The 12266-nt window shown below is 39.0% G+C and overlaps 1 protein-coding gene across 1 annotated transcript; it reads right to left on the bottom strand.

Annotated features, from left to right (window-relative positions):
- Positions 1–1931: 1931 nt before the first annotated feature.
- Positions 1932–11805, bottom strand: LOC130078130 (GTPase IMAP family member 7-like). The gene is made up of 4 exons (XM_056243641.1): positions 11762–11805; positions 11512–11582; positions 2944–3004; positions 1932–2770 (listed from the first exon to the last, which is right to left on the bottom strand). Exons 2-4 carry the CDS (start codon positions 11575–11577, stop codon positions 1932–1934), a joined length of 966 nt encoding a protein of 321 aa, XP_056099616.1. The 5' UTR covers positions 11578–11582; positions 11762–11805.
- Positions 11806–12266: the final 461 nt, after the last annotated feature.

Genomic DNA, 12266 nt, shown 5'->3' with positions numbered 1-12266 from the left:
CTCTCCATCCTCCCCACCACCAGGATGGTCCCTTCCTCTCCATCCTCCCCACCACCAGGATGGTCCCTTCCTCTCCATCCTCCCCACCACCAGGATGGTCCCTTCCTCTCCATCCTCCCCACCACCAGGATGGTCCCTTCCCCTCCATCCTCCCCACCACCAGGATGGTCCCTTCCTCTCCATCCTCCCCACCACCAGGATGGTCCCTTCCCCTCCATCCTCCCCACCACCAGGATGGTCCCTTCCCCTCCATCCTCCCCACCACCACCAGGATGGTCCCTTCCTATACCTCACAGGGGGTCGGCTGCGCCCCTGCCTTCGTCTTCAGGCAGGAAATGCAGAGTCCGGACCCTCGGATTGCGAGCTATGGACGGGGCCTACGCCAAAGAACTTTATTGCTTGCTGGGCTATCAATAAATGTATTTATTGTTACAGTATTTATTCTCCCGAGTCTTTCTGGTAGAACTACACTAGATTTCAGGTTCCAAATTGTAGTATAAAAAGCTTCACCAAAGTGATTAATGTAGCGGTCATTAACTAAGTTAAATGGAATAAAGTTTAAATAAAGTGAGAATGAGGTGCCCTGCTGCCATCTCGTGGTTTAAAGTGGCACTACATCACTAAAGATCCGCATGTCTTTGAACAAATCTCTCACATAGCCTACATTTTTTATGTGAATTAATACTTTTCGAACATTTTAGATTCTATGTAGACCTTTTAGATTAATACTCGTCCATTATGTCTTGGTAAACTTTCCTGTAGTTCCCATGTTCACCACACGATCACACACAGGTTCAGTGTAACGATAACGAATGATGTGAAAATATATTTATAAAAAATATTTTTATACGAGTTCACTTGTCTCATATTTATTTTTGAACATACATAGCTCAATGACATAATGGATGTTTAAAAAGAAAGTTAAAGTGAAAATAACAGCAACTATGCTATATATTTAGATTAAACCAATACGGGACTAATTATGAAATCACAGCTAGAAAAAATAAATGACATTATATTTTACATATATTTAAGGCTTAAATCATTTTTCAGAATCAGAAAGAGAACAAGTGATCTGTGCATCAATGCATGACAATAGGCAAGAAACTGGCATCATGTTGTGAAGTTGTCTCAAGCATATTTGTGTTATTCATATGAAATATGGACTGGATGGATTTGTAAAGTCCACATGTCACTATTTGAAAGAGCACTTTTCTCTCTAAAAGCAAAGCACTTATTGCCATGATTACTGTTATTAGTTCTGGGGAAGAACAGATTTTTCAATGACTCGCTGTGAAAGTGTCATTAACAAACAAACAAATAAATCTGTCATTTCTACATTAAAACTAATTTGACATGTCAATAGAAATGGTTAGAGCTACGGCAGAGCTGAACTATATCATGAAGAGCTGCTGCATGTGCAAACACTATTCTGTTTTCTACTATACTATAGTTTATTGTTAACTTGACTCAGATCATTCATTGGATCCATCAGTTCAGCGATGCAGAATATTTCTGGTCAAGCTTTAGATAACCGCTGGTGCAGAGACACAATCGCCTAAGATGAGATGAGAACATTAATGAAAGCAAAAGATAGCCTATGTGTCTTAAAAAAAAAAAAAAAAAACGTATGTATGTAACTGTTGCATATGCTACATAAAAATTAAATTCCATATTCAAACTGAAAGAAAAAAAAAAACTAAAAAAGACACCAACTATCACAGTATGACTATATTCACATAGTAACAAAAATAATTAAAAGTGCAATGTTTACAGCTGTACAAAAAAATAGGAGACATTATAAATGACAAAACATTTATTTAATAAAAAGAAACAAAAAATCTAAACAAAATAGTTTTAAAACCTCTGCTCTTGTACTGAGATATCTTAGTGAAGATCATACATTGGAATAATAGAATGAAACTAAACATTTATATTGAAAACAAATTGACGACATCCTTAACCACCTTTACTAGTTTCTGAAGGAAACCGTTGTTTTGCTCAGCTTGCATTCTTGCCCTTTCCTCTTGATACTTTGCTAATTCTACTCGCATTTTCTCTAGTTCTTCCTCTTGAAACTTGTACTTTAGAGCCTCCATTTCCCTCTTTCGTTGTTCTTCATTCGCTTTCAGGATCCGTTGTTTCTCTTCCTCAATCGCTCTCTCTGCCTCCTGAAGCATGTCATTAGTGTAATATTCTCCACCATTATCAAGAACCATTTGATCAATCTTGTGTAGCAGCCGCATAACCTGTTCTGAATCCTGCTTCGTATTATCAATCCCAAAATATTGTCCCCCGCATCTCTGGACAAATTCTCGTAATTCTGGACTACTGCGCACAAATGTTTTAATGTCCTGGCCTCTTAGTTGATCTGCATGAGTGAAGAGTACTATGGCGTAATTTAATGCCTTCTTACCAAATAATTTTTCAATGTATTCTATTGCTTTTGCATTTTCTTCTGTGTATCTTTCCAATTTAAGAACAATCAGAAAGGCATGTGGACCAGGAGCAGAATAAGATATACACATCTTAATTTCTTTCTCTACCTCTTCTTTACTCAAACTTGTGTCAAAAACACCAGGAGTGTCAATAATTGAAATCTTTCTTCCATTAATAATCCTAAATCTCTTTTCAGAGTCTCGGGTTACAGATGAAGATGAAATATAGGATTTGAAGACTTCTTCTCCCAGGATGGTGTTTCCAGTGGCACTTTTCCCAACGCCGGTCTTTCCAACCAGGACAATCCGGAGCTCACGAAGCTCACGAAGTTCTGTTAAATAACACAAATCACCATATTTAAGGCTTATTATTGATGTTCTGTTTTCTGTTATTAATGACAGATAAAATAATTTAATTTTAAATTAAAGCTATGTTTTGCTTATGCATACAAAACACAAAAGTTCGAAAAGAACCACCATTTGAGGATAGGATAATGATTTTTACCAATCCCATTTTCTTCGAGACCATATTGATTGAGGGAAGTTTTGGTCTCAGTCGTCCTAATCTGCAAATAAATATATACATAATATGGTTGAAAGATATTAAGGTGTGAAATTGTCTGTCTGTGTATTTATATAGAATGGACTCAGAGAGACAGACAGACACACACACTCACACACGCACTAATTAAATGAAATATAAGTGGATTTGGGAGAAGGGGTTGAAAGATGGTATGCAAATAATTGCGGACAAGCCAATTTGATTAACAAAAATAGTACACATACAAAAAAATAAACTGATGTCCATGTTTTTTTAATAGTATTACAACTGACCCTGGTAAAAGATGTATTAGCACATCCCCATCATCATTCAATGAAACTTAACTATAATTTTTAAGTGAATATGGGTGAATATGTCACTGTTATGGTGAGCAGATGCAGATGTTGCAAAATGTTTTTTATCAAAAAATGTGTCCTAATTTCACTTTTAATATTTGTATTAACAGTGGACTGAATTCTGTGATGATTTGTAGGATAATTTAAGACATTTCATGCTGTTTGATGAAATTACAAGATATCAGTAAGAATCCTAAAAATCCTAAAGATGATGAAAATATAAAAATGAACATTACGTTGACACCGTCAGATAACTTTTAATTACTCACTGAGCAAACTCTAGTTCCCTTTCTTAGTCACTTCGAGTTACGTCGAATGACGACGAAATGGGGTTTCGCTTAGAAAGCCTATCAACTTCGAGTATTACAAAACGAGCCGAGTGATGGCGAGTTCCAGCGAGTTTCACATTCCCGCCTGCTGAACTGAACAGTGTGTGTGTTTCAGCGCTTCAGCACTGCTGCAAGCTTTTCTCTCACAAAAAGAGTGTGTACGCGGCACGTCTTTCTAAAGACAATCTGCCTGTGTATTTCTGAGTGTGGTAGTGGTGGCTTAACCTGGTTGATATGCGCGAGGCTGAGCGAACCCGCTTCCTCAACTCCCCCATGTCCCAGGCTGGCCTCTTCGGCGGCGCGGTCGAGGACTCTGCCCAACAGTTCTCGGCTATGGCGAGTGAAAAGTGACATTTCTAAGACTACCCTGAAGAAGGAGAAGGAGCAGTCTACCCTTCCGTCGCCATCAGTCCGTGTCTATTTTTGAATGGGATTGATAGAGACTAGGGATGTCACGGTACCAAAATTCCAGTAGTCGGTACCGATACCATTAAAATGTTACGGTTCTCGGTACCAATTTCGGTACCACAGCAAAATCAGTTTGAACTATTTTTTTTTTATAATTTATTTAACTATTTGAAAAAAATATGTATATATTAAATTCAATTCAATGACTTTATTATTTATGATGGTAAATGTATGAAAGCATTGAAGGCTACATGCTGTTTAAACGAAAATATTGATGATATTGAGAAATATTGCTTATAAAAAAAGTCAAGTGAAAAATAAGCAATCTTCTATGCACACATTATTATTAGTAGTAGTAGTATCTTGAATTAATGGAGACGTAGTTAAATCTATTGTACAGTAGCCTAATATAATTATTTCTGTCAATTTCTTTAAGTTAAACCAAACTTTTATTTTGACGGGTTGCCGTGAAGACCTTTGAGTTTCTGTGCATGTATGATATGACGATAGTTTTTCTCAAATGAAACGGTTAAGTAAAATGCTCATGAAGTGACTCTCGGAGATGAATGGAATCGTGAATCATGTCATCATATCGTGAGGCAGCAGAGACTGAAAACAGCGCGAGCGTCACTCGTGCTTCAGTGTGTGTGGGTGTGTGTGTGTGTGTGTGTGTGTGTGAGGTAACGTTTAATGAAACCGCGCGTCTGCGCCGTTCATTCACACAGAGACAAGCAGACCATGAAGGGTTCATATTTAAATAGTCGTTTTGCAGTTTAATATACACAGACACCACATCAGCAGCGCCGCCGCTCGCCATATCTCAGCGCTTTCATGAAGCGGACGCAACTTCACGCCCTTCGTGCATGCATGCGCATCCAGAACCGGGTTTGACTGGGTACTCGGTACCACCGGGACTTGGTACCGTGACGTTTTAATTTTTTTAGTACCGACTTGGTACCGAAGTACCGAATATTTTGACAACACTAATAGAGACGGCAGACGACAGACTGGCGGCGACGTGGCTACGGCGTATGTGAGAAATCCATAAAAATATGGCGTTCCGATAGGCTCAAAAATGTAACTTTGTAGCACGCACTCGTCTCAATGAACGTGACGTCTGCGTCTGCCACATCACTCGTTCGTGTGCTGAACGTGACGTCTGCGTCTGCCGAACTGACTAAACATTGTAAATATACTTCTAGTAAATTAACTCAAACATAAATCATATTAAATTCTAAGCATTACAACTTTCCAATATGAAATATGAACTCCACTTCTAAACCTTACAATACAATTTACAATATACAGAATGAGGTCGAGGAGAAAATCAGAATGAACACGGACTGGTGGTGTAAATGTGGAACATGCCAACCTGTGCCGACAGAAACCGAGTGCCTAATCATGCAAATCACTCGGTTTCTGTCGGCATAGGTTGGCATTTTCCACATTTACACCACCAGTCCGTGTTCGTTCTGATTTTCTCCTCGACCTCATTCTGTTCGTCATCTTGTCTACCAGCTTCCAAAGTTTGTAACTCCTCATCTGTGTATTCTGGCTCAAAACGATATGGTTCTGTATCTTGGTTTGATACCAAATAAAAATCCTCTGGCAATTCCTCAAAGTCAGCCATGATCACGAATCACGATCGCTACTAGCTAGTTAGTCACGTTGGTTTTGTTGACAGAACGGCGCTTCTCGGATGCTGCGCTAATCACTCCGAAAAGTCCGAAAAACTATAAATCGGGCTTTGATTCTTTCAGTACATTTTTATATGTGTTTTAGAGATTGAATTCAAATCAAATATTAGCATTACTGCCCTAACTATTTCTGAATAGGATGTCTACTTCATACATATTTGGATCAGTATGGAAATATAAGGTTCAGATCTCATCGGTGGAGTCTGGATGTCATCTAGTGGAAAGGTTTGGTACTGCGCACAATACAATCTTTCCTAAAGCTCATTTATTTAGAGATCAACCTAAAATCTGGCCCAGAACTTGTCCAGATATTTAACATTGGTTTTCTTGAAGTTTTAGGGTTGAAAATGATTTGTAAAAAAAAAAATATACACTCACCTAAATGATTATTAGGAACACCTGTTTAATTTCTCATTAATGCAATAATCTAATCAACCAAGTAGAGGCCTGCATTTCAGCCCGAGCCCGACGGGCCCCGACTTATTTATGCTCCTAGGGCCGGGCTTCGGGCCAATTTTCACGTCATAGTTCACACGCGGGCCGGGCCTCGGGCCTGTTTTAGGCTTATCTTTTTTATAGCCTATTTTAGACATTAATTAAAATAAAACATGAGAAGATGACGATTGAAAAGCAAACATAGAAAGACGTTTTATAGCCTATCACACTGACATATGACTGACACATGACAGTCTGCTCATGCTCACGCACACACACACAGGTTTCCCGGCGGCGCGATCTGAGATTCGCGCGACCGGCTCGTTCTAGTGTCCCGCTATGGCAGCGAGCGTGACTTCAGCGCAGCTGGAAAAAGTACGACTGGATTAAAACCTTCCACTGTGGATGCTGTGCTTTTTCTTCACGATGCTCTGAGACTGTTCTTAGCCATGTTAGGAGGAGGTTGTTTTTTGTTTGATTGGACTTTATTTTCATGAGTCTGTTGGAAACTATTGGAAATGGCCATGTTCTGTAGTGAAGACTTGATTTTTGAGGTAAGATAACCTGCATGTTTGTTTTTAATGTAATTTATTTGATTTGTTTAGATTGCATTCTCTGTATTGTAGCCTATATTATAAATTCATTTAGTTTGCGAGCGCTGTTGCGACTGAGCAGCAGAGCAGTTTGCCTCAGCTTTTCAAAAATGACAATAAACGTTTAAACTAACGTTAACTGTCTGTGTGATATGCTTAAGTTGTTTTATATCTATGGATTTTATTGTAGCCAAGTAAAGTGTTGATTTGAGAGGCTAAATCAATCAATGGATCAAACATGTTTAACTCGCTGTCGGCTGCTTGGTCGTCATAAATTTTTGTTGTTGTTTTTTCTTAATTAACTGTATAAAGAAATGAAAATAAACTTACCGGTAAATACTTTGCCATTGAAAACAAAATATATCTGGTTTACTGACTGCAACATAGGTCAGGCTGTTTATTTTTTTTTTTTTTTTTTTTTTTTTTTTCGGGCTCGGGTCGGACTCGGGCTGATCATTCTGATGAGCTGTCGGACACGGGCCGGGCTAGGGCCTGAGCGTCTCGGGGCAGGGCCGGGCTAGGGCCTAGATTTGAGGCCCGTGCAGGGCTCTACAACCAAGCACATGGCAGTTGCTTCAACGCATTTAGGGGTGTGGTCCTGGTCAAGACAATCTCCTGAACTTAAAACTGAATGTCAGAATGGGAAAGAAAGGTAATTTAAGCAAATTTTGAGCGTGGCATGGTTGTTGGTCTGAGTATTTCACAATCTGCTCAGTTACTGGGATTTTCACGCACAACCATTTCTAGGGTTTACAAAGAATGGTGTGAAAAGGGGAAAACATCCATTATGCGGCAGTCCTGTGGGCGAAAATGCCTTGTTGATGCTAGAGGTCAGAGGAGAATGGGCCGACTGATTCAAGCTGATAGAAGAGCAACTTTGACTGAAATAACCACTCGTTACAACCAAGGTATGCAGCAAAGCATTTGTGAAGCCACAACACGCACAACCTTGAGGCGGATGGGCTACAACAGCAGAAGACTCCACCGGGTACCACTCATCTCCACTACAAATAGGAAAAAGAGGCTACAATTTGCAAGAGCTCACCAAAATTGGACAGTTGAAGACTGGAAAAATGTTGTCTGGTCTGATGAGTCTCGATTTCTGTTGAGACATTCAGATGGTAGAGTCAGAATTTGGCGTAAACAGAATGAGAACATGGATCCATCATGCCTTGTTACCACTGTGCAGGCTGGTGGTGGTGGTGTAATGGTGTGGGGGATGTTTTCTTGGCACACTTTAGGCCCATTAGTGCCAATTGGGCATTGTTTAAATGCCACGGCCTACCTGAGCATTGTTTCTGACCATGTCCATCCCTTTATGGCCACCATGTACCCATCCTCTGATGGCTACTTCCAGCAGGATAATGCACCATGTCACAAAGCTTGAATCATTTCAAATTGGTTTCTTGAACATGACAATGAGTTCACTGTACTAAAATGGCCCCCACAGTCACCAGATCTCAACCCAATAGAGCATCTTTGGGATGTGGTGGAACGGGAGCTTCGCGCCCTGGATGTGCATCCCACAAATCTCCATCAACTGCAACATGCTATCCTATCAATATGGCCAACATTTCTAAAGAATGCTTTCAGCACCTTGTTGAATTAATGCCACGTAGAATTAAGGCAGTTCTGAAGGCGAAAGGGGGTCAAACACAGTATTAGTATGGTGTTCCTAATAATCCTTTAGGTGAGTGTATATATATTAGGGCTGGGGTAAACGATTATTAATTAAACGATTAGTCTTTCGATTATTTTATCGATTAGTCGACTAATCTAACGACTAATTGAACGATTCTTTTTTGTAACATGGAAATTGCAGGAGTGCACATTCAATGCACAACAATTTTGATCTGGTTCTTACAGAGTATCTACACTGTAAAATGTTTGGTAGGCTACTCAAATGAGCCCTATCACACTTGGATGTGGTGCTCATTTTAATGTTTTCAGTGCTCATAAAAAACATCCGGACTGATTTTTCGGTTTTGTTGACGGGGGTGGGGTTTACATGCGCTTCATAAGGCACACACGCACATTTGCACACACACGCGCAAGGTCTCTCGCTCTCTCCCTCGCTGCGCGCGCTACACGGTTTGGAGCTCGCGAGCTCTAGATTCCAATAGTATCCAGCTGCAGACCCGCAGCACCACCAGTTTCAGAACCCCAGCGCCAGAACCGGAAGTAAGGGGCGGAGCTTACGTTCTAACCCCAGCGCCAGGACCGGAAGTGAGGGGCGGAGCTTACGTTCTAAACCGAGTAACGCCACCTAACGTTTTGGAGCGTAATTTGCTTAGACACGAAACGGCATTATTACACACGAAACGTCATACTTTATACGTATTATAATGATACATTAAGCCTAGGTATAGTACAATAAGCATTTTAAAACATTGATTTTGTGTAATATAATTCTATATAGTTATCCGTTTCATTGAATTATGAGAGTTACTTCCTGATCATGATGGTGAAAAATAATGCTTGAAACTTATGGTCATTTTATATAAAATATACTTTATTTCACAAGAACATGTGCAGCATGCATTTTTCTTTATGTAAAATAATGTCAAAAATCTAAAAAGAGAGAGAAAATCCAGCATTGTTTTAAAAGAAACCATAAAAATGTACCGTACTTCAAATAATAGCCGAGTCCCAAATAGACGATTGTCTCTTTACACGCCTGGTGTGGCTGCAGGCCTGGGTAAATATAAGTCCGGTCTCAAATAGAGGTCGGGTCTGTTTTTTAGTTTCAGGTTGTATTAAATCTTCTAAAACCCGTCAGATCGTCCGCTTTTTGGCGGTCGCCAAAGCAAATTTTTGTCCCGCCAAAGCCTATTTTGATCGGTGAGTGATGTAGAATAGAATGACTGCTGCGCATGACAGGGCAGAGCAGAGAGAGAGAGAGAGCCCTGGCCGCGCGCGCGCACTCTCACGTCTTCAAACAACACCAGCGCTGTCTTGCTCTTTATTTGTCACATACCAGTTATAGTTCATACAACGAGCAGTGACTCACTGTGTAATAAAAATATACCCTAAATATTATTTAAAAGGTGCAACAATTTTAAATATTTTTAAATACTTGCAAAAATAACCATGCTTGTGTCATTGTAAATAATTCCGCCCCTCCCTCACTTCCGGTTCTGGCGCTGGGGTTCTGGCACTGGGGTTCTGAAACTGGTGGTGCTGCGGGTCTGCAGCTGGATATATCTCCTAGATTCCGGGAGATTTTAACTAATTTGCGGTCATCAGGGAGCCGCTATCACTATGCGGGAGACTTGGGATGTCAACTCCATTTGACAAAGAGCGCAAATAACGACACCTTTACGTTTGGGACTAAATTTGAAGTATTCCCATACCTTCGATGATTTATTGCGTGCTGGGGTTTTTTAGGACTTTTTCTTTTGTTGGCACTTTTGCATGGCTTTGTTGTGAATTCTGTGAAGAGGCTGCTGTTTCGTCCTCGATTCTGCAATGTTTCGGTCTCCCACGTGTGTGTGGCGAGCTGTACCGCCGGGAACGGTGCAAAAAAATAAATACATAAATAAATAAAGAAGCGTCGACAAAAAAATATGACGTCGACGAATTTTTGACGTCGAAGCGTCGACGTCATCGACGCGCCGCTACAGGCCTAATATATATAGGCTATATATATAAAAACAACATTATGTATTGTATTCATTTAAAATGTTCATAAACTTAAACTACTTTAACAACTTTGTTTTACTTTACTAATCTGAGAAGTGTACCCTTTTACCCTGTTAGTTCGCAGTGCATTAAGTAATGTTAACAACAAGTTTTGATTTTAATAAATATTAGTTAAGGTTGAAATTAACATGTAGAAGTGCAGTTAATTATTAATTCATGTGAACTAATGTACTTAAATAATGTATGAAACCTTTTTGTAAAATGTTACCAAAATTACAATTGGAAAATAAAAAACGGTGTGTTTTCTCTCTTTCTTTTTTAAACTTAAATGATAACTATTGGATTATAATAACTCACCAATTATAAATAATCCCCTCCTCTGTAAAATTTTCCATCGATAATTCCATGCTGTTTTGCTTGGGTTTAATGATAATACAAGAGACCTAAACCACATAGGGACAAAGGCATAAGCGAAAAAAAACAAGGCAATTTTATTTATATCTAAATTTTGATAAAACTGCAATTTAAATATATTATTTCTATAAGTTCTACAAAAAAGGACAAAATAGATAGCCTGAATATCCTGATCTATGGCATGTTAAATGGTGGTAGCCTAGTCTATGAACAGTAGCTAAATCCCCCTAAGCCCACAGAAATGGTTAGACCCAAGCCTTCAGCAGCTGACACTGACCCGTTCAAACTGATTATAACTCGTATTTCACGCGTCCTTTTCGCCTGGTTGGAAACTTCACACACGTTTGTACTGCCTGTTTGGTTTAACTGTTTACACGTCAAAAGCGTGCGTTTTGTCCTAGTCAAAACACACGTTTTCAACGGCCATTTTTGTTATTATAAAACGCGCGTTTTCGGTGACCCCAAAGCGCACGTTGCAAACAGAAAATTCCCTCTGTGCATTGAGGCTTTTCATATTTAAATACTGACAGAAAGACTGATTGTTGGTTGAATCAACTGTAGCACTAGTTCTCTTGTCCTAATATTATTTCAGTCTATTCTGAACATACAGAGCAACAGCCAAAACAATATGCAATTATATTTTCATAGTGATAATTACCTGTAAACCGACTGCAACCGCATTGCAGAAAGACAGAAACCAGGTTATGGATACAATCAGTTTCATCTTAGCTGTAATTTGAGATTTGGATGTGTTAAAAAGCTGTAGTCTAAATATAGTGTCATTTATTTATCAATGGTATACATATAAAGCATTATTGGCAGTTTATTTATAAAACTGTGTAATTTAACAATAATGCTAATTGCATTTTTTTTCATGTTAATAGGCAGTTCTGTACGTTTAATCCTACCTTTCAGTGCAGATGTGTTGATCAGAAAATATCTCTACAGCTTTTAGTTTTAGTTTCATCGCTGTTATTTATATCAGTTCTCTGTGAAGGGGAGGAGCTCTATAATGACGACTGAATGCTTAAAGACACAGGTTTACTTTCTCTACTTACTTTCTTTTCTTTACTTTTCTGTTTCCTGATGCCTCTGGACATAGTTCAAAAGTTAATATAGCTCAATGCAACACTGTTTATATTCAAGTAATTAATGCTAGCTTTTGTTTGCATTCCCATGAATTACAATTGATGTCAATCATTAAAGGTATTGTAGGTAGAAATTTTATAAAAACTTTTTTCCAAATTTGTTTTAACTTTCTATTTATATCAATGCATAATTAAAATGCAAGTACTCTGATAAAAAGAGTATAAAAATCGAGTGACTCTAGACCGTTTAATCTGCACTAAACACAGCTCATTATTTCCTTCCGGGACGAAACAAAGGATTGGCTTAGGCGACTGTCACTCTCTC

This window comes from Rhinichthys klamathensis, unplaced genomic scaffold, assembly GCF_029890125.1.
Source record: "Rhinichthys klamathensis goyatoka isolate OS25496 unplaced genomic scaffold, OSU_Roscu_1.1 h1tg000819l_1, whole genome shotgun sequence".
In the NCBI taxonomy this organism is placed as follows: domain Eukaryota; kingdom Metazoa; phylum Chordata; class Actinopteri; order Cypriniformes; family Leuciscidae; genus Rhinichthys; species Rhinichthys klamathensis.
Note: the sequence above shows the minus strand (reverse complement) of the source record. Positions and strands in the feature narration are given on the sequence as shown.

Coding starts and splice junctions, on each gene's coding strand:
- LOC130078130 (XM_056243641.1), bottom strand. CDS start 11,577: ATGAAACTGATTGTATCCATAACCTGGTTTCTGTCTTTCTGCAATGCG. Junction 3,005..11,511: donor CGGTTGCAGTCGGTTTACAG/GTAATTATCACT, acceptor ATTTATTTGCAG/ATTAGGACGACTGAGACCAA. Junction 2,771..2,943: donor TCTCGAAGAAAATGGGATTG/GTAAAAATCATT, acceptor GTTATTTAACAG/AACTTCGTGAGCTTCGTGAG.